The 22,192-nt window shown below is 48.3% G+C and overlaps 1 protein-coding gene across 1 annotated transcript in view; it reads left to right on the forward strand.

Annotated features, from left to right (window-relative positions):
• Positions 1–22,192, forward strand: part of NRAP (nebulin related anchoring protein) — a 69,616-nt gene that overhangs the window by 38,301 nt on the left and 9,123 nt on the right. The window contains 13 exon segments of the mRNA XM_065894071.1: positions 577–888; positions 2,019–2,123; positions 4,222–4,320; positions 5,959–6,063; positions 6,780–6,887; positions 7,407–7,520; positions 9,213–9,410; positions 11,120–11,224; positions 12,499–12,597; positions 14,507–14,611; positions 14,958–15,065; positions 15,906–16,217; positions 21,728–21,832. Coding sequence (XP_065750143.1) covers positions 577–888; positions 2,019–2,123; positions 4,222–4,320; positions 5,959–6,063; positions 6,780–6,887; positions 7,407–7,520; positions 9,213–9,410; positions 11,120–11,224; positions 12,499–12,597; positions 14,507–14,611; positions 14,958–15,065; positions 15,906–16,217; positions 21,728–21,832 — 1,875 coding nt within the window.

Genomic DNA, 22,192 nt, shown 5'->3' on the forward strand with positions numbered 1-22,192 from the left:
AGTTTTCAAAACACTTTTATATTTATTCTTTTTTCGGATCCTCATTACTTTTGGCCCAGTGCTTTTTCAGGCCAATGTGCTCCCTTTTGCTCCCCATAACTCCTAAATATTTATATGTACCTCAGTTGTCTTTAATTTGAGCTTCTTTCTGAAACAGCAGTTGTTGTCTTTTTCATTTTGTGATGACTTTCTATTTATAATATTCTCACTGTTACCAAAAAAGATTATAAAGTGGCTTTCATGAAGGCAACAGGCCACTTAAAAATAAACCCAGAAATACATAGAGACAAGATGGAATTTCACCAGGAAATTGAGAAGACTGTTCTATAGCTGAACTTTCAGTTTAGCTCTGAGCTTTCTGGCAGTCCAGGTGTAAAAGGAAATAATGAGTAGTAATATTTGTTTTCACTGTTTGATCAAAGGAAATACATCAGTTGTTCTAAGGAGGCAAGCTTTTTATGACACTAATTCTGATAGGATTCTGTTGTATGGCTTTGCTTTAACCTTCTTGCATGGCTTGATACTTAATTCCTTTAGGAGATGCTAATGTACCCCTGCTCTCTTCCTCTCATTTAGGTGAAGTACAAGGAGAACTATGAAAAGTCCAGAGGGAAACTCATTGGGGCTAAGGGTGCCCAGGGGGATTCGCAAATGAGCCACTCACTGCAAATGTCCAAGCTGCAGAGTGAACTGGAGTACAAGAAGGGATTCGAGGACACCAAATCCCAGTGCCACCTCCCCCTGGACATGATCCACCTCGTGCATGCCCGCAAGGCTCAGCACTTAGCCACAGACATAGGCTACAAGACGGCATCCCATCACTTTACAGCTTTGCCCACAGACATGAAAGTGGAATGGGCCAAGAAGGCTTACGGTTTACAGAGTGATGTAAGCTCTGTGTGTGGGTTTATGTGTGTGTGTGCTGGTGTTGGTGCCAGGGTTTTCCCAAACCCTTCAGGATGTCGTTTATTCTCTGAGATACCTGTTTCTGGATCCCTAAGTGGAAACATTTTAGCTTCCTAGTGCTTTAACTTTTACTCAAACTATGCCCATTTTAGATTCTATACTACCCCCCAAAATCATCCAGTTACTCCTTTCTTCTTGGAATTCTGATCTACATATGTTTTCCGTATTTCTTTTTCTTGCAGGGTGGTGGCGACAGTGGGGTGGGAGGCATGTATTTGTGACCTTAACTGTGGCCTGCTCTGGGAGAGCATCCCTGGTACTCATTCTAACGTTGGTAGTCCCATTTTTAGAAAGGGCACCTTGCTAGTCGTCAACAACCCTCTCCCCTTTCTCGTTATATTCTTTCATCTTCGGTTGACTCTTGCAAGAGAAAGTGGGTGAACCGAACAGGCAGGTCAGTTGCAACCAGACTGTCACACGTGGGCGTGGGGTGGAGGCAGCGCAGACACACCCTTCCAGGTAGAGCTCTTTCCGGATCGAGAGGTGATATGCTAGTTTTAGAGACGTGTCCACTTAAATGGCTTTCCATTAAAAGTACTCCTTCAATGGCAAGGGAAAAAATGAGAAATACCCCCCGCCCCGCACCGAGCTTCCTAAGAAGGAACTGGCACCGTGGGAAGCCTCGAATGTCTTGTGATATTCCCTCAAATAGCTCCCCACCTGGGTTCTGTTGTGAATTCTCATTTTCTTCTCCCCTGCATGTCATTTTAAACAAGAGACCAGGCAAAGCAGACAACGAGGACGGGCTTCTTCCGGAGGTCTGCGTGGCCTGTAATGAGGGATGCGGCTCATTTGGCTCCTGCGGCCCCACCCCCAATGGCGTCGGGCGGGGCCAAAGCCGCTGGCAGCAGGGCGGCTCCAATTAAGCGGGAAATTAATTTACATTTTGGAGCCCTACCTGTGACTGTGCAGAAATAGATAAGACAAAAGTGGCATCTAATTTGACTCAGCTGGCACCAAGGCGACATTGGGGAGCTGTTAACAGCCCTTTAAATGTCCGCACACCAACAATGGCCTGCCTTTTTTTTTTTCTTTCCTTTCTCCTTTGTCAGAACCAATACAGGGCAGATGTGAAGTGGATGAAAGGCACGGGCTGGGTCGCCACCGGGTCATTAAATGTGGAGCAGGCGAAGAAGGCAGGAGAACTCATTAGCGAGGTGAGATTCCCTGACAGCGTGCAGCAGGCCTGGCTGCATTAGGCGTGCGGCATTTCTGTATAAAATTAAAATAATTTCCACTCAAAAGGCAAAGAAGAAGGCAAAGCTACATGAAAGGCCTCAAAACCCAGACTAAGGCTGGTAATTAGAGGGAAACTACATACCAAACACACCCCAGTAGGGGCCCAGAGAGCCCTGGCCAAAACAAAGTGGGTGACAAATGATATTATGAATAATAATGACAATCAAACAGAGCTCAATTGCTACCCACCAACTTACCTTTTTAATGACGCAACACGGGACAGATGATAAAAAGATACATTTATTGCACCTAGAAAGCCCTTTTGTGACTTCACGCACGTTTTCTCCCTCTTTCTTTCTGCAGCAGGCAGTGTAAACAGTTTTTGAATATTCATGTGGTGTCGAACACGTGACACGGTTCTGGTTCTTTTTTGTTGGAGGGTCTCATTTCTATTTGAATCTCACTCCCGTCTACTTGCAGCCACCCTCGCTGGACCTGAAGACTTATGAAAGGAGCCCTTTCCTCGCATTTTAGGGCAGTATCCCTGAGCAGATCTTTTAAAGATTAGATCAGGGTTTCTCAACCTTGGCCCTGTGGACGTTTTGATAATTCTGTGCGGTGGGGCTGTCCTGGGCCTTGTGGGATGTTTGGCAGCATCCCTGGCCTCTACGCACTAGATGCTAATGGTACCGCTTCCCATTATACACATCACTTAGACTTCGAGATGATTCCTTCATGCATCAAAGTCTGGCATCCAAGGGATCTTTTTGGAACCATTTGTCCCATGGTGGTCTTAATCTTCTACCACATTTTGCAAACTTATTCAACAGATTTGCTTATCTTCCGTGCTTTATACTTAGTCCTCAAACTTCAGGAAGGCAAGACATCTTGCAGCAACTTTTCCCAACCATCTCATTCCAGTTTGGCACATTTCCAGTTTAGTGTCAAATTGGATTGGCCTCTAAATTTTCAGACAGAATGCCAGGCACCGTGAAAGAGCCACAAATGCACACACACCTGTCATTTAAAGCAGGAGTTAGCAAACCTTTTTTTGCAAAGGACCTGATGGTAAATATTTTTCATTTTGTGGGCCACACTGCTTCTGTTGTAACTGCTCACCTCTACCATTGTAGCATGATGCAGCCATAGACAATACGTAAATGAATGGGCACGACTGTGTTCTAATAAATCTTTATTTACAAAAACAGTTGATGGGTCAAATTCAGCTGGATATTGAACTGTCTTCTTAAGACAACCCAGTATACAAATATCCAACCCAATAAATAAGGAAGTGTTTCTAAAATAATTGTTTGATTGGAGAAAAGATATACTTCATAATCCCGTTAAGATAGCCACTGTTTTCAGTCTACTGGAACTGTAATTTAAAAAAAAAAAAAGGAATGAATTGAAGCATAATTTTCAGAATACTTCAAAATTGGGTATCTAGGACTTTGTTAGCATTTGTATTTCTTGTAATTTTTTTTTTGTTTTACTCAGCCTCTTTCAAACTGTATGATGACTCCTTTCAATAATAGCACCCTTTTTCTTATAACCCTTATAGAATTATTGTGTATGTTAACTGAACCGGTTTCTAAAGTGATTAGATAATGTACAGTCACTGACTTAAATGCAAGGGTTTTGACTCTGGTAGTCTCTGCCCAATTCTTCTGTGGAAGGAAAATAGAAAGCTTCAACTGATAAATGTAACTGTGAGTGTTCTTTCTTGCTTGGGAGACCCGAACTAAAATATGTAAACAACTGCAAGACAGTATTTGAAGGCTATATAAAAAAATCCTTTACTAAGTGTGTATCCTCTAGTATTTTACTGGTATAACCTAATTTTGAGATGTTTTCTTTGCACCAGGTAGAAATCCTTTAATGTTAATTGACACGAGGTTATTCTTAAATTGAAACAAATATTAACCTGAAGGCACCTAGGATATAAAGATGGAGGAAGCCGAATAATAATTATGTTCACAAATTCACTCTAATCTCAGACAACCTATGATTTTCTCTTTCAAATGGCATGAAAGAACAGCACAAAATTCACAGCTTTGATCTTTTTCTGCTCAACAGAAGAAGTACCGTCAGCATCCAGATGCTTTGAAGTTTACCAGTATTAAAGACACTCCGGAGATGGTCCAGGCCAGAATTAGTTACACCCAAGCAGTGGATGTAAGCGATAATGTATATACATTATGACTCTAAGAGTGGGCTCTTCTTTCAACCCTGCGATTGAAGCCCAGGGGTTCTTGGCTTGCTCCTTCTGTTGTTCTAAGGATGAAGGAGCTTCTTATCCTTTGTTGAGGGCTCACCTTAGTGGCGGGGCCTCCTCATCGGGATGTAGATGGGTGTTACTGCTGCTCTTAGGATACCAAGGAGGGCTCCACCACCCCACTGCCCCATGCTTTCACTCCTCCCCATTTGCATGTCTCCAGGATTTGTCTGTGGTCGAGGTCTTTTCCCCTCTCCTTTTGTTTTGAAGCATTGTTTTCGGACATGGGACTTCTGGGCGAAATTCTTGGTAATTATAACACCTAGGAATTAGAATGCCTAGGGCTTCTTGGGACACACGGCAGGAATTCTTGCTTTCCGAATTCTCCCAAAGACTTTGAAAAGGATTTGGGTCTGATTTATGTACATTAGACTAACTTTCGAGCCATTTCCCATACTCCCTTTATAAAATGAAGCCAAGATCTGGCCTTTTGCCCTCCCAGCGCAGGGTTCCTTGTAAACTAGACGGAATGATGAGGTCCTCTAAAAATTCATGTTAAGACATGGATTAGCCCTGGTCGGCTGGTTCTACTGAGAGGGGCCCCCAGGTCATTGCGCAGGGTGGACGTGCCTTTTAAATATCTTCAGACCATTTAACTTGCCATGAGGGAAATTGACAAAACTTGGTGGGGAGGGCTTTCAAAATGTCTCCCTTGCTTCCCAATTGACCAGATTATTCCTGTTGGGCCTTATTCGACAGGCATTCTGAGATGGCTTGAGTGCCTGTCAGAATATGTTATGGGATGATTTACAAACTTACGGGTTTAGAAATGTATAATTTCTTGACCATCACCCCTTCAGAAGCAAATTTAATTCTGAGAAACACAGATGGTCAAACAAGAACTTTTGTATGGAAAAAAAAAAAAAGAAAATAGCTGCTTTTTTCCTTATCCTAACCAACTCTAGGGGGCACTGCTGTGATACGTAGAAACTTGGACACATCTAATAAGATTTGGGATGGAAAAGCCTGGTTTAGAAACTTTCTCTGGTGGCAGATGCCAACTCCATGTGTCATTGCTAACTACTAGAATTATCATAAGCCCAGATAAGAGTTCTAGATGAATAGCACCCCAGACCCACCCAGGAAACGTTTATTAGCACAAGATTCCTTGAGGTGGCAGGAGGGGAGGAGGGTAGACGGTCCAGAGAAAATCTCGCCTGTGGAAGAGCCATTTTCTCTTGTGCCTGCTGAATTTTGATGTCCTTTCCTAGCTTATAGTTAATAACGAAATTACTAGATGTTAACCAGCCATCATTTTCTCATTTGACACCCATCTCAGCAGTGTGCTACAAGTGGAGTATTAACTGAGAGGGAAGTTTCAGCCTGTCATGTTCTGGGCTGGGAACTAGAACTCCGGAGGGAATGAAGTACATGTCACCGCGCTTAGCCGTACGAGCCAGGGAGAGGCAGGGCGCCCAAGATCTTGTCTCTGTGCTGAGATGGCAGCTGCAGTGCCCTTGTCTCCTGGAGTGTGACTTGGCTGACGGCTGTATGGGGGAGGCTTCTGGGTTTAATGCAAAACCTCTCTCCATCCACAGAGGTTATACAGGGAACAAGGAGAAAACATAAAGCATCATTACACACAGACAGCGGATCTCCCGGAAGTCCTGCTGGCCAAGCTGAATGCCATGAATATCAGTGAGGTGAGGCTGATGGAGGGGGCGGGGGCTGGTTTTAATTACTGGAGGTTCAGGGACCTGCACAGTTGTACTGCATCCCATGCTCAGAAGCGTCCTGTTCTTCCACACTTGGTTTAATGCTCTGCTGTCACCATGTTGAAATTTGTTGAGATTTCTGAACAAGGGGCCCTATGTTTTCCTTTGCACTGGGCCCTGCAAATTATGTAGCTGGTCCTGCAGAAGATTCAAGCTCATTGATAAGGATGAGACTAGGAAAACTTCCTGAGTGCAAAGGACATTTGTACTGAGGGGCTGGAATATGGGAGCATCGGAATATAGACATCCAGCCAAAGAGAGACTTGGGAGACTTAACTCTTCCCTTCCATCCTCCCTATCAGCACCCGCTTTCCTCTTCTTCAGTAGAGACAGTCGTTCATCTTTATTCTCCATCAAGAGCTGTGCCCACGCACCTCATGCCTGCTTCTTCCCATCAACTGCTGCTCAGAGCGATCTGGTTCTGACTCCAAAGCTCTTGCTTTTTAAACCCACCCCCATGGCTCTCCCCTCCAGGGGTGGACATAAGGCAGGATCCAACACTTTGTTGGTTTTTGCTAAGCCACAGTGATCTCTCACTGGGGGAAAAAAACTCCACAAGAAACCAGATTCTCGTTTTGATAATGGGAGTTCTGGAAACCACCAGGTCACGGGAGGGTCTTTATTGGTGTACATCTTCTCGACAGACGCGTTACAAGGAATCCTGGAGCAAACTTCGAGACGGTGGCTATAAACTGAGATTGGATGCCATTCCGTTCCAGGCGGCAAAGGCCTCTGGTGAAATCATAAGTGATGTAAGCCTCCACCTCCATTCCTAGGACAATGTTTAATACTCACCAATTTTTATTCCCTTTGCCCCTCACCCCTGCCTTCTTTTGCCTGTGGATAACATCCTCTGCTCTCCCAACTGACTGTGAGAAGGAACATGCCTTACAACAACAGCAAAAATCCCCCAGCCAGGGTACAAAGCTGATGCTGGACTGTAAATATGGACCCCCGGCAGATGAAATGCACCCTCCACCAAGCGCTTTCCTAAAGCAAGTCCACGTGAAGAGACTGTTAACAATGTACCCACCTTCCTCCAGTGTGGGCGGCCCAAGCGCTCTCATGTCCTGCCATTTCATATCCCAGCCCTTTAGTCATTGGGAGGCTTGCATATGAAAGAATAGGCCTTTTGACGACTCCCGCGCCTTTTCTTTTAACTCACCCAGTTACTGTCAAAAGAACAAAACATTTTCACCCAATACCCACCTCTTCCATTCCGTGTCCCTTGTCCTCGAGCTGTTACTCTCTCCCGCTCTCTTTCCCTTTAGTACAAATACAAAGAGGCATTTGAGAAAATGAAAGGGCAGATGCTCGGCTCCCGGAGCTTGGAAGATGATATCAGCCTTGCGCATTCAGTGTACGCGAGCTCTCTGCAGAGCCAAGTAAGTGGGAGAGAACGCAGTGGAGCTGGGGGCCCCCCACCTAATGACGCACAGCCGACAGATATCCTGTGTCCTTCCGGTTGAGGGTACTGGCTCTGTCCTAGCTAGCTAGGTGGCGTGGTCAGGTCCCTTGGCCCCTCTGGGTTTCAGCTTCTTCCTCAGTCAAGTGAGAGATAGGACTACTTGACCCCTTAGCTCCCTTCCAGGCTGGACATTCTAGGATTTTGACCAGTGACCACACATGGGGGCCTGTGGGCTGGATTTGGACTGCAGAGGTGTTCTGTTGGGTCTGCAGAGCGAATTAATCGCAAACCTTGCAAAACGGAAAACTTTACATAAAAGTTTGAGACTTCTGTGCAGAAGCCAGACCTGGATTCCTCAAGGCTACTGTTGAAGTTGATTACTGAGAGCCCCATTTAGAAGGGATCTGTACTCTCCTAGTCATGCAGCCAACCCCTCCGCCCCCCGCCTTCCTCCTTCACTCATTTATGCTACCTGTCTGGTCTCTGGTGGCATCTGAGTTTGCACCCCTTGATTTGATCCCCTGGGTGCTGGCACATGTGTGTATACAGTATCTCCTTGCCCATACGTGAGTTGGCTAATGGCTGTGATGAAATCGAATATGTGTCCAACATGTAGCAGAGGACTAAGCATTTTACATGCAGTGTCTCATTTAATCATCAGCTTATTTCTAGGAGCATCACTTGTTCATCCTGGTTACTGATAAGGAAACCTAGACTCTGAGTGTCTCAATCCCTTGCCCAAGGTCAGCTTGCAAGGGCCAGACTAGAACGCGCAGCCAGCTCGCCATCGCGTGCTCTTTCCACGGTTTCACACGTTCTCGTCTCTTTTGTTCTCTGCCTCAGTTTCCCTGTTTCTAACACTTCTCTCCGCTTTCGGTACTGGGGCGGGATTGGACATGAATTGTCCCTGGCTGTATGCTAGGGGTGGGGAGGGTGCGCGGAGGTGGGGGTCGGAGGTTAGGGACGAGTGGCTGGAGCTTGGAGGGCAGTGGGAAGGGTGGAGGAAGAGGCGGCGCTTATGTATCTGACTCCCCAGAAAGCCCAGAGTGAGCTTTGTGGACCATCAAACGCTCCTCCGAGGACTGGGGCAGAGCCTGAGGTCTGGAAATGGGCCTCTCCCTTCCTCCCTCAGGATGCATGTTGGGCTGTCGGGAATACCCACCCCTCAGAACTGGCTTTTCAAGCATCTGCCCACTGCTCCTGGCTCCCAGATTTACTGGGATGTCATATGATGTTTGAAGAAGCTCTCCGTTACCTAGCATGAGAGGAGAGCCCCTGGTGTCTCAGTCTGAACTTGAGAGGGTGATGGGGAGAAAGCGTGTGGAGCGGGCGACGGCTTAGCCATGTGTCTTCTTGCCTCTGGAAAATGGGAAGATCGAAGGACTTGAGCAAGGGAACCACTGACATTATATCTGTCCCTTGAACTTCCGTATTTTCCCCAAGTAGGGGAACCATGGGCCTTGATCATCCAAGAGCTGGAGATGGTGAGTGGCAGGACCTGGAGACGAGCCCTGCTTGTTAAGCCAGTCGCTGCAAGAAAGGAGCCCTGGCCCTGCCAGGAAAGCCTCCTGGGCTCACCTGGGACAATCACGTCGCATTGCTCTCCCTCATGGTCCCGATGCAAATGGCGGCTTTGAAATAGCTGCTCTTGATCTGTCTGCCCATCTAGGTGAATTACAGGAAAGACTTTGAACACTCAAAGGCACAGTTCCATCTGCCACTGGACATGGTAACACTGGTGCATGCCAAGAAGGCTCAGACCCTGGCCAGCGACCAGGACTACAGACACCCACTCCCCCAGTATACTTCCTTGGCCGAGGACCTGAGGCTCAGCTGTGCCAAGAAAGCTCACAGGTTGCAGAGTGAGGTAAGGGGACCGGGCCTCTCTCTCCAGGCTCTTTTCCTCTTAAATCTGACCGTGAGGCAGTGACCCACAAACTGCTGATGGCTCAGTGGGGCTTCCGGAGATGAGGAACCCCGTACCTGGGTTTTCTTTTAAAGCACCTACCCTGCTTGTTCCTGCCTAGCTCTTCATAAGCACAATTGCACGAATCTGTTAACAGCAACGACAGCAGTTTATTGAGTACTTCTGCTGAATTCCGAGCATTGTGTTTTCAGGCATTATCTCATTTAATCCTCCAAATGACCCTAGATCGGTACTCTTTATCCCCATTCTACAGAGAAGCTATAGTGAGTCTCAAAGAAGTTAAATAGCTCGTGCAAGATCATAAAACTATAAATGAGAAAGTGGGTGCTGGGACTCGGATGGTGTCCAAGGAAGACGCTTTCAAGGCTTATGGTTTTGCATGTTCAAGACTTGCCAACGGTGTTGCCTCTGGCCCCAGCTTGAGCTGGGGGTTCTTCTTGGTGCATCGTATGTTCCCGGGCCACCCAACTTCGGAAGAGGCCTGAGGTCTGCTGGGAGAGTTGCTCAGAGCCCCTTTGGAACTGACCCACTTCGGGCAGAGGGGAGTGTTGGGCAGAGGGCAGGGAAATAAGGGTCCCAGAGACCCTTCCTGAGTCCTCCCAAGGGGTCTTGGAGGCCTTCACGCCCCCCACCCCCACCCCAATGAGGGCATTTCTAGCTCATGCCACCTGTTTTCTGAAGCAGGCAGGCCCGGGAGCGTTGGGAAGCGTTGGAGGATTTCCTCACTCCCAAGGAGATACAGAAGGTGTCTTCCCAACAGGCAGCAGCCTCCTTTTTGGTACCCGCCTCATCTCCCAGCTTGCCACCACGTTTCCGTGCCGGGAGATTTGCAAGTAACCGGCCTCTGCTGGAAAATAAAACAGCCCCCCCAAAACCCGCTTTCTGGTTTGGCAGAGCCTGAGAGCTGAGCGGTGCTCAGATCCGGGTTACTGTTGTCCACTGGAGTTTTCCGCCTGTGTACAGCGTTTACTAAGTGACGTAAACTGTCAGGAACCCGACAGCAGGTGGAGGAACGAGGGAGCAGCCACGCTCAGCTCAAGGGCCCGTTTGTCACTTGAGCAGAGCCCTGGCTTCCCCTGCCTCTCGTTGCCATAGCAATTGGAAGGCAGCACGCACCGGGGCGCCTCGGTGGCCGAAGGGGAGCGAACTTGGGGCCCCCTTTAAACTGTCAGCCCAGACCCCTCAGGTACACACACCGCCTCCACCCACACAGACTCGGGCCTTCGCCAGATTATTCTGGATTCATTTATTAGTTCTTTCTTAACCCATGATTAATTAATGCCGCCTTCTGCTGCTGGGTTTTGTTTTGAAGACCCATTAAACCATTTCCACACTTGCCCCAAGACAGCTGACTTTCTAACCACAATCCGCTCCAGCGTTTATTTTTTGATAGCCCACATTAAAATAAAAATCCGCCAAGCATCCCTCTAACAGCTACGGAGACAAGTGACAGCAGAATTATTTTCTTCTGACCTACATTTTTGTCTCCCTAATGAGCATTTAAGTAAGAAGCGTGTGTGTATTTGCTGAGTGTGATGTATCTGGAGAGACTGCCTTGGCCTTGAGTTCTGATTACGATGCTGTCTGTTGTGGGTCCTTCCTCATTCTGCGAGCTTGGCTCTTCTGATTCCTCGTGTTGTTCCTTGTAGAATTTGTACCGGTCGGACCTGAACTTCATGCGAGGCGTTGCCTGTGTCATTCCAGGCACGTTAGACATTGAAGGGAGAAAGAGAGCATCTGAACTCATCAGTGAGGTAACCAGAGACCAGGACGGGTTGGGGGTGTCAAGTATATTCCACGGTAGAGGTTACACAACAATCTGTTTGTTTCTTACTAAAGCCAGTTAGATGCTACACTGTTAGCAGTGGTAGCTCACCCAGCCTCTCTCCTTACTCCCTTCTCCATTCAGACTGGATGCCGTTTAAGATAGCTTTGCAGATCTCGAGCCAGTTCCTACATTAACATATAAGAATTATTTGCTGGATCCTAAGATGTACTTTCCTAGGGTCCCTTTGAAGAGTGGCTTGTGGTACAATGAAAAGAGGGCGGGCTTTGGAGACACATGTAGTGACTGAAATTCCAGGCCAGTACTCATTTGCTGTGTGACCTCAAGCCAGTCAGTCACCTGCCCTCTCTGAGCCTCAACCTCTTAATCAGTCAAATGGGAATGCGCAGACCTCTCTCATTTGGTTTTTCTGAGGGTCAGCGCTAATCTAAGCCCTGTGCTTCTCTGGCGGCTGTATATGAAATGGTGGCTATAAGCTTGGTGATAACTTCTTGGTAAATTACCGAAGTCTGGAATTCTAAGCTCTTTGAACTCCCTGAGGAATCTTGCCCACCCCTGGGAGGGCTCTGGGATTTCCATTCACGGTAGATAGGCATAATGGAAGGCACCGCAAGCAAAAGGCGATCAGCATCCAGCCCGGGTGCCTCAGAATGGCTTACGCATTGATTAGAAGCTCTGAGCAAGCGGAATTGGCCTCACTGTGGGAGTTGAGATTTAATTTTGTGCTTTGCTTTTCCAATGAAATCTCTAAAGCGAGTGGTTTCTAAACCTCATGGTGCATCAGAATCCCCTTTGGAACTTAAACAAAGTACAGAGCCCACTGACGATTTCCTGAATCCCATCCCCTGGAGTGGCATACAGGCATGTGGATTATTTTAAGCCGCACGGTTGTTTCTGGTACCCCCCCCCCACCCCCGCCAAAGCTGAGGAGCCCAGGGTTTCCAGCGAGCAAAGGAAATTTGGGAGCAAAACGTGAATTTCTATAGTCGTGTTCACATTCGTAGCAAAGGACTAGATCTCCCTTTCCCATTGATAAGTATCTGATTCCATCCGTCCTCTCCTCTCTGCTGCTTCATCCCACTGGGTTCTGAGGTCACAAGAGCAGGGGACGGACTGGATTCTGGGCCACAGACTAGCAGCCTTTGCAAAACGAGGTTTTATAGCCAGTGCTTAATGAGCACGTTCTTCTGCTGCTTTTGCATCTTACCTTGTCTTCTTATTGCCTCTTGTGTGTGAGCTCAGAGTAAATATCGTCAGCATCCCCAGTCATTCAAGTACACGGCCGTGACAGACACTCCCAGCCTCACTCATGCAAAACTCAGCAACCAGATTACAAACGAGGTAAAATCTTCGGACGGCTTTGGGATGGGCTTTTTAAAAACTGCTGGATGGCTAAAAAAATATGTGTGACTATTTGTGGGATTGGCGGGGGTCGCGGGAAGGATGGGTGTTTGCATGGAAAGAAAAGAATGTCATTAGATGGAGCCTCAGCAGTTTCCAGAAGGAATAAAGGCCCAGGAGGAAATCTGGTTTAGTCTGTCGTCTCGCCCCCCCCAAATGTGGTCACGGACCGACGGCATCAGCATCCCCTGGGAGCTTGTTAGAAATACCAAACCTCAGGCCCCACCCCAGACCCACCGAATCCACACGGTCATCTAACAAGATCCTCACGGGTTTCCTGTGCACGTCAAAGTTGGAGACGTGCTGGTCTGCCATTCGTCTCTTCTGGCTGGGCACATGTTGGCTAATCATTTCTCCGCTGTCATTCTGATGATGATGACGGGAAAGATTTGTGGTTGTCCGGGGACAGTGATACAGTGTGATGTTTGCCAAACTTCTTAGTTCTCTGCTTCCTCTTCTCACTCACCACTTACCCAATTATCATTTTAATATTCTAGCAGAGGGGTGGGTCCCAGGGGAAAGAATCTCACTCCATAAAATCATCATTCCAGCTCTACGTCTTCTTAGTGGCCCTCTGACAAGTTTGAAATATCGAGTGAGCTTGGCAGAGAATGAAATTTCGTTTTTAAAATTCTCCTCCTGACTCTGACTTTTCAAAGTCAGTGGAGATTTGGGTATTTACACATTAGTTCCAAGCTTGGGATAAGAAAATCCAAAGGGCTGTGTAGCGTGACATGATCAAGTTAAAATTCCCACTGAACCTTTCTCGCCTGCTTTGTCGTTGGGGTGCTGAGGGGTAACAGTGCCTCCTGCAGTGGCCTCTGGGCCCTGGAGGACTCAGCAACCACAGATCCAGTTCTAATCATGAGAGCAGATGCTTTCACAACGGCTGAGGCCGTGCCGCGCGGCAGTGGTGTGAGTCTGCCCATGGGAGGATCCCGGGATTTTAGTAAAGGATGCAGACTGGGGTTTGGGAACCTCCCTTCCAACCGGCAGAGCTTCTCCTAAATTTCCCAGATCTTAGTATTGTCTTTACACTGTGTCCTCAGCAAAAAAAAAAAAAGTCTGCAATGGGAAGAACCACGATAGTATTCTTAAAGGTGTTTTTCTTCCCTCGGCCTATTATTGAGCAAAGTATAGGGAAGGGGGAAAATATGTTTTCTTTTACCCATCTTAGGTTGTCGGCTGGGGCTCTGTAACAAAAGATAGATTAACAAGAGAAAAGCATACAAATGTATATAATATAGGCTTTAGGTGGTGCAGGAGTCTTCACAAGGAAATGGAGTCCAGGAGGGAGGGACGGTTAAACCTGAGCGTTTTTATTCTAGGTTTGATGAAGAGTGGACAGTCGTGGGAAAATGTGTAGGGCAAAAGGGGGTGAGCTAAGGGCAGGGAACTGGGGGACACTTAGCGAGGTCTGTTTGCTCAAATGCCTCTCGGTCCTTCCGAGGTCAGAGATGAGCTTGTTCCTTCCCTGTGTCAGAGGGAGGGCAGCTCCCACAGGAGGGGAGAAGGTCAGAGAGAGGTCTTCCATCTCCTGCTGCTTCCAGGTTCCTTCAGCTTAAAATACGCACTATGCCAAGGTACCATATTTTGGGGTAACATGTCCTGAGCCCCATCACAAGCAACTTGCAGTTTTGTCCCCATTCCTTTCACAGCACTCAATTTGACTCATGAAGGACTATCTCTATTGAAAAAAAACATCTTCTCCAGGCTGAAGGTGTACCCATGACACAGCGAATGGCCTTTTACAAACGTATTTCCCAATTGCAAAGGAGGGAACTCCAGCCCTGCAGAAATGCACAGCACTTACCTTCTTGCCTTTTTTTTTTTTTTTTCCCCTGCCCAGCGCCTCTATAAAGCAGCAGGCGAGGACGCGAGACACCAGTACACAGTGACCCTGGGCCTGCCCGAGTTTGTCCGAGCGAAAACAAACGCAGCCAACCTGAGTGATGTAAGCCTTTCCCGTTGCTGAGGTTGAGATGTGCTCCAGGGCCACATGTGTCTGTGTCTGTGACGGGACCTAACAGTGACCCTGGTGACTTTCACAGAAACTTTAAACAATGTATCCTGTAGACACTCATGTGAAATATACCTTACACAGATGTGTTGATACCTGCGTGTCAGAGCCCACTTCCGAGAGGGTGCTAATGAGATTTTCTTTGCAAAATCGAAAGCTTTTGCTTGTCAGGAATTGATTCTGGAACACCACACTACAAATAAAAGGGGGTAGCATTTGTTCTTTGAGTCATGTAATTTTTTTTTTTTTTAAAGAAGATCTACATGTGTTCCTACCGTAGGCAAAATACAAGGAGTCTTGGCGGAATCTCCGTGTTCAAGGCTACAAGCTGACAATAGACGCCCTCCCCTTCCAGGCGGCTCGGGTCTCTGGAGATATAGCCAGTGATGTGAGTTGAATGATACGACCTTCCATCCGGCCTAATTTCTGTTAACTTCATGTAAAACAATGTCTACGGCTGATTTTCCTGAATTAAAGCAAATCTACCACCATGTGAGACAGGATGTCACCTGCAGAATATATTAGTCACGAATGAGATTCTTTGACGGAGAGAGGGAAAGAAAGGCCCTGTTAATCAGAAGCTAAATGCAGGCAAAAGTCTCTAGCAGGAAGAAGATTACGATTTATTTCTAATTGCAGTGTCTAGGCAACGATCTCCCCGTAATGTGTGAACTGTCCGTTTTCTAGCTCCACCCAGAATTAGAAAGAGAACTCGCGGTCGAGATTGTGATTCTGCTTCTCTGTCGTTTCCCGCGTCGGCGGTAGCATTTTCAGCTGTGTTTCAGCCACTCTGTTGATAGCATCCATAGCTTTGGGACATGAAGGTGACTTTCTGTTTCCCACAAACAAATCGCAGAAAATGTAGACTTCAAATAAATGGATCCTGTCTTTGGGGTTTGATGTTTTTACCAAGTGCAAGGGGATAAAGCACAAGTTTCTCTTTTACGCTTTTTGATAAATTCCTTTTGGGCACAGGACAAGTAAGGGGAGTGGGCCCCTCACTTTGGTTCTAAAGATCTGGTTTTAATTAGATGGGAGGAAGGGAGCAGTGTTTCTCCCCCAGGGAGGAAGCCGTGCTCTCAGGCCAGCCTCACTGTGGTTTTTCTTATAATCATCTCCTCCTAGTGTAAGAACAGGTGATTTTCTTACAGTCTGCAAGGAAAACGCATAAATGGAATGTAAGCGTCCCAAATGCCAGCCCCTGACTGCCTGGTCCCCCTCCTTCCAGTTTCTCTACAGGCACGACTTTGTGAAGGAGCGAGGGAGGCTGATCGGGGCCCAGAGTGTGAGAGACGACCCCCGGCTCCAGCACTGCCAGCGGATGGGCCGGCTGCAGAGTGAGCTTCAGTACAGGAGGGAGGCGGCGGGCAACAGAGCCCAGTGCCACCTGCCCATGGACATGGTGCCCCTGGTCCACGCCAGGAAGGCCCAGGCCCTGGCCAGCGACCGCGACTACAGGACACGGTGCCACGAATTCACGGCACTGCCCGAGGACCTGAAGATGGCCTGGGCCAAGAAAGCTCACGCCCTGCAGAGTGAGGTAGGGGTGGGGGGGGGGGGTCCGTGGATCACACATCAGTCCCCGACCTTCCTCCTCCCACCAGGCCTGCGTGTAAATCTCTGCTTCTTCCTTAGCCTTTCGGATCCCCCAAATGATTTGCTTGGTCTGTGCCATCTAGGTTGGAATGGTTGGAATTATTCAATCAATCAACAAATATTTGTTGAGCACCTACTATGTAGCAGGCATCCCTCAAGGCCCTGGGGATACCGCAGTCAACAAAAGAGTCTAAAAATACAACAGTCAACAAAAGAGTCTAAAAACTCCCGGGGTCATGGAGCTTCCGTTCTGTGGGAGGGAGATAAAGTATAAGTGAGGCGTGTAGTATGCCAGATGGAGACCAACAGAGCAGGGAAGTTGGGCAGGGGGGTGTGAGTGTGTGTGTGCGACTTAAAATGGGGGTCAGGGTAGCTCTCACTGCAAAAGTGACATTTGAACAAAGCCCCTGAGGGGCAGCAGCCTCAGCGTATTTGAGGCTGGAGTGAAGCAAGTGTGTGGGTGGGTGAAGAGGCTGTCGCAGGGGATGGGGATGGGGTCCGAGACAGAGGCTCAGGGCTAGACTGTGTGCAGTAGGCGTGGTGGTGAGGCGAGGAGAAGAATTGCCCCCAGAGCTGACACTCACTGGCTGCTTTGCCAGTACTGGCACCCTCGCTACCGCACTTTGGGGTGGGGGCCGTTGCTGCTCCTGTTTCACAGGCGAGGTCGCGTGGGAGGGGCCGAGGCAGGACTGGCTCCAGGGCCCACACTCCCAACCCTCCTGCCACCCGGTGCAGGGGAGTCACGCTTCCTACGAGGCAGGTGTGGACGCTGAGGCCCAGAGAGAGGAGGTCCTGGCCCACGCAAGGTCATCAAGCCTGTAGGTGGGTAGCACCAGCCACTGCCCCCGTGGTGGAAGGCTCTGGAGTCAGTCCCAGGCCCCTCCAAGCCTCGGCTCCCTCAGCCGGGCCGGGGCCGCGGTGAAAATGTGGTCACGGTCAGCACTTACCGGGCGCGTGCGCGTGGCAGGCTCTGCACCACACGGGCGTCCCTGTATCGTCTCCCCAGCCCCGTGGCTCCCCTAGGAGGAAGGCGCTCTCACGTTAGAGCAGAACTCAAGGGACTGTGGTCACATCAGTCCTTATCATCCATATCAGGGTTTCCCAGCTCAGGAGGCCCTTTTGACCTTTGGGGCCGGATGCTTTGTCGCGGGGTCCTGTCCTGTGCACTGCAGTGTCCCTGGCCTCTACCCTCTACATCCCACAGCACCCCCTTAGCGTGACAATCAAAAATGTCTCCAAATATTGCCAAATGCACCGGGGGACAAATCTGCACCCGACTGAGAACCTGGTTCTCAGTTGAGGGCTGGTCTATATGATGCACTGAGCACGGTGCCTTGTCTGCAGGAACACGCCAGTGGGTGTGAGCATTTCGGGCTATGTTCTCCACCAAGCCTTCCGACTCTGGGGGCCTTCAGAGAAGCGGCTGCTTCTAGTTTGGTTCTGTTGTAAACACCTAACGGATGATTGATTGTGAAACCGATGATGTGACTTAATGAACGTCAGGGTCATCTAATTATGCCTCGAGATTTGCTGGAACTGCAGTGTCGTGTTGGGCACCAACCAGCAGAGTGTAGAGCAGGGTGAGTTTATCGGTCCCCACTCAGGGCACGTGGTCACTGAAGCACAGCCCAGGACCCACTTAGAAAGCCCTCCGCTTGCTAGAAGGCCACCCTGAGGTCCACGAAGAACTCATAGCATGACTTGGTGCCCAGCCCGGGACCCTCTTGTCGGTGGCCTATTCCTGGGGAGAAGAGAAACCTCCTGGGACAGGACAGGTCCTGAGGAAGTTACAGAGGCCACCGGGGAGAGGTCGGGGCCCAAGCTGGAAGCTCAACTTCGTCACTCACTGGCAGTCCTTCCACGGCCACTTGGCTTTCTAGGCCTCCATGTCTCCACTGGAAAAGCAAAGAGGTTTGATTTAATTGGTGATCTCAGATTTCAGGATTCATAGATTAATGTTTTTTAAAATGCTGGCATCAACATAATGTCAGACTATTTAACTAAGTAAGGAACAATACCAAAAACCAAATCCTCCCTCAGGCTACCATTTATATCACTGTTACTTCTGAAAAGAAAGGATAGTCTAACACTAAAAAAAAGAAAAAAAAAAAAAGCCGAAGAGGAAGAACAAACTAAGACAGAGGATCCTTCCCAAGAAACGCTAGTTGGCAATCTTAGACTGACATTTTACCAAAAGGCAGATGTATTAGAATGACGTGTGCTGAGAAATTATTGCCTAATTGAAAAATGACTGTGTTGTGCTTCATGCATTGTTTTGAAACTTCAGGTTTGTTAAACTGGGGGGTCTTGGACTCTAAGGTGCTGTGAACAGTAGCCCCGCACAGTGTCCACAGATGGTTCTGAGGCTTTAGTCTTCTCAGAGTCATCGCTGAAAGTCCAATTCCATGTGGTTATGTTATAGCGAAAAGGAGACAGAGGCTTAATACGAGCTCACTCAGTTCAGCAGAATGTAGGGTAGGAACAGTAGCCCTCAGTAGCCTTCAGCCGTTTCTCCTGTCCTCTTCCGCCCAGGCCAGAAAGAATGCTGTGGGACTAGGGGCTCACCCCTGGGGAGAAGGTCCTCAAGGCCGTGATTGCTCAAGTCACGCTAACCTCAGGGATGTATCTGAGACGTGTGCTCCGCCCAGGCCACGCTCCACCACGAATCGGTGCTGGTTCAGTCACCTCTTAGTCTTTCCCAATCTGCCAGTGCACACTCCCTTCCGTGATCTCACGCAGGGGCTGCAGGGCATCCTGCAAAGAACAAGCAGGGACAAAGGGACGGTCCTGGCCCCGCCCTTTATGGCTACCCAGCCTCAGGAGACTCCTTAAGCTCTCCTAGCTTCAGTTTCCCCACCATCACAAACAACAACAACAATAAGAATACCTAAAAGGTATGGAATGCTTATCCTGGGTCAGGCGTTTGTTTAAATATCTTGCGCGAACCATGTCATGTAGTATCTAGGTAAGTACTGGCATTACTCCCATTTTTACAGTTGCGGTAACTAAGGCACCTGTAATCTTCAGTAACTTGCTTAGGGTCATAAGCCGGCAGGGAAATGATTTGCTCAAGACCATACGGCTAGTAAGAGGCAAAGTGGGGCTCTGGGCTCCCGACTCTGGGTTCGGTGCTCTCTGGCTCCCCCTGGTGGCTAGATTAGGAACCCAGGTGCCCTGGCTCCCGAGTGTTCTCTTAAGGACCACCCATGCAGCATCCCCACAGGACAGCAGCTGGTGACTCTTCTGAGAATCCGAACAAACATTTAAACCCCGACATTGTTCTGTAGATGGGAATAAGAGCTCGTCCTTTGAGAATGGCGCAAGGGCTGAATGAGATAATGAGTCTAAAGCAAACCACACCCTGTGCAAGGTAGTGGTTATGGTGATTCTTTTTAATATGACGAATATACCCCTTCCCCTGGCCGCCTCCTGGGTGCACCTGCTTATGTCATTCCTGTTAGAACTCAGGGGCTGAAAGCTGCAGCTCGTGTGTCTGCTGCACTGTGCTCCAGGATAGGGGTGCCGGGAAACCCCACGTGGGACTGCTCCGAAGGTGGCTTCTAGGCCTTCATATATACAAGGGCAAATAGTGAGGCTGCCATGCGGGGAAGCCAAATTCAGCTGGGCATCCTGAGAAGGTCTCTTATTATCTTAGAATCCTTCTTTGAAACGGTCTTTGGGCCGATTCTCCTCGACTCCCCTCCTCTCTCTCCCTGTTTTATCGTGAAGTCTGGGGCAGGCGTGTTGTTTTTAGGGTCTGCGTGAATAGTCAAAGCTGGGCTGGGAGCAGAAATATCAATAGACAATTCATTTATAAGAGAGTCTAAGGCGCAGTCAGATCTTTGGGGAACCTGCGTCTTGCCTTCTGACTCACCTGCGCTCGCACTGTTCAGCTCCACAAAAGGCAAGTTGAAAGCGTGCTCCCCCGCTTCATCTCACTTATGAAAGGAGCAAGGCCTGGCTGTGAAGAGGCCCTGTAGGATGATTCTCTCTAACTTAGAAATTTATCCAATTTTCTCTGTTCTTTATCAGAGTGGAAGGCAAAAGCTTTGCCGGTGTAGACTGAAAGATCGCGGTATAAAAAGCAATCTCCCTGACATGGGGTTTTGAAACGTGCTCTGGGACCTGAGTGATGTCTCCCTGCACCAGTTGGAAAGCAGAGTGGAATTTGCACAGGGGCCTCAACCAGCAGACAGTAGATCAGAAACGGACCCTCTTTGAGGCCAGCTGTGAGGGGCACTGTGATTCCTGAAATGAAAGAAAACTAAAAAGGCCGAAAAGGCTGATTTCAGGAGTGGGTGTTTTGCGTTACAGCAGAGCTTATATCTAAATTAGAGAAAGGCTAGCAACTTCGTTTAGATCCAAATTTCAGATTTCCTTAGAGAGTCTCCTTCCACCTTTAAAAATGCCTAATTTCCATACGGAGAGGAAGAAAAGCAACTGTCTCATCGTAGGTAATGGTGGGCAAATCAAAGAATGGTAATTAGATTTATCATTTTAGGGGACTCCTAATCAGACCCACTGTCTTTTGTTTTGTTTTGAAAATGTCAGAACTGAGTTCATTTGATGCCTTAAGTTTCCCTTTTATATACACAGGTGTTAAAGGCTGCAGGTTACATGGTCAGTACCTACTACGGACCCATTGTCTTAAAACCGCACTTACTATTTTCTCCCCAGAATCGATGCTGTACTCCTGCTCTTTTGAGTCCTTAAAAGGAAGAAGGTGGATAAACCTTAAGCCCATTTGTGCAATATAAGCAAATCATGAGTAGAAGCAGGAGAAGGGGTAAACCGAGGCATAGAAAGAGTAAAATGGCTTGCACGCCATTCGCCAGGTGTAGCCAGGTTTGTTCCAGTTTTGAGAGTCCCGCTGTAATCGTCTTCCCCTCCCCCCCACCACCGCAAGAAAAAAACAAATCTAACACATAGAGTGGCTTTTACCCCTCAGGACTCTCAGGTGTTTTCATGAGAACAGAGGGGTTGTCATGACCTTCAGGTATCACAGAGAGAAACTGAGTCACATTTTGGTACAGAGATTTGCTCCGAGTCACAGCAGGTTTGATCCAGAGCTCAAAGCCCTTTGATCAACTGAAAGTGTATAAAAACGTTTCTGTTTAGGCAGGCGGTCAATCGCCTCACTGCCAGAATGAAACAAAATGACGGGGGCTGATGTGTGGGCTGGGGTGTATATCTCAGGTCGTTCTTAGGGATCGTTCCCGCAGGTCAGTACCTTCTGCTTCAAATCCAGCCAGTTTACGGGTGGGACCTTCCTGTATCGTACACTGGACCCGTTATTTGATTCTGGACAGAGTGCACAAACTCAAACAGTTTGACTCGATGACATGCAGAACGCACCTCAATGAAGATGTTGAAATGTTGCGATGAAGCATTTTTACAAACGCCCCACAGTCTTCGACCCTCTCCTGATAAAAGCCAATGATTTTCTTCCTGCAGTTGCACTACAGATCAGACCTGATGGGCATGAAGGGGACAGGATGGCTGGCGCTGAGTTCCCCACAGATAGAGAGTGCAAAGAAAGCCGGAGAGCTCATCAGCGAGGTACCATTAATCTGACTCTACCACAGACGCAACCTGGCGTTTATGTCCTCCTGACGAGGGAAACTGCAGATGGACTGGAGATCCCAAGAGGGCCCCATGGCCACTGGACTCCTGATATTTCTCTGGGGCCATTTTCAGCCAAATCCCGAGACAGAACAAGATTTCCCTCCCAGTGAATTCACTTGCGGGGGAGTTAAAGGCATGTTCCAGTCGGGCAGTGAAAGAGGGGTGATGCATTAGAAGATTCTCAAGAGAGGCGTTAATGTACAATTGTGATCTAAGCTGGCCCATTATCTTTGGGGAGGCAGGGAGAGGGTTTGCCACCCATCTCCTGAGTTTACTCACAGAGTCCAGTGTCTG

Source organism: Phocoena phocoena, chromosome 16, assembly GCF_963924675.1.
Source record: "Phocoena phocoena chromosome 16, mPhoPho1.1, whole genome shotgun sequence".
Taxonomy (NCBI): domain Eukaryota; kingdom Metazoa; phylum Chordata; class Mammalia; order Artiodactyla; family Phocoenidae; genus Phocoena; species Phocoena phocoena.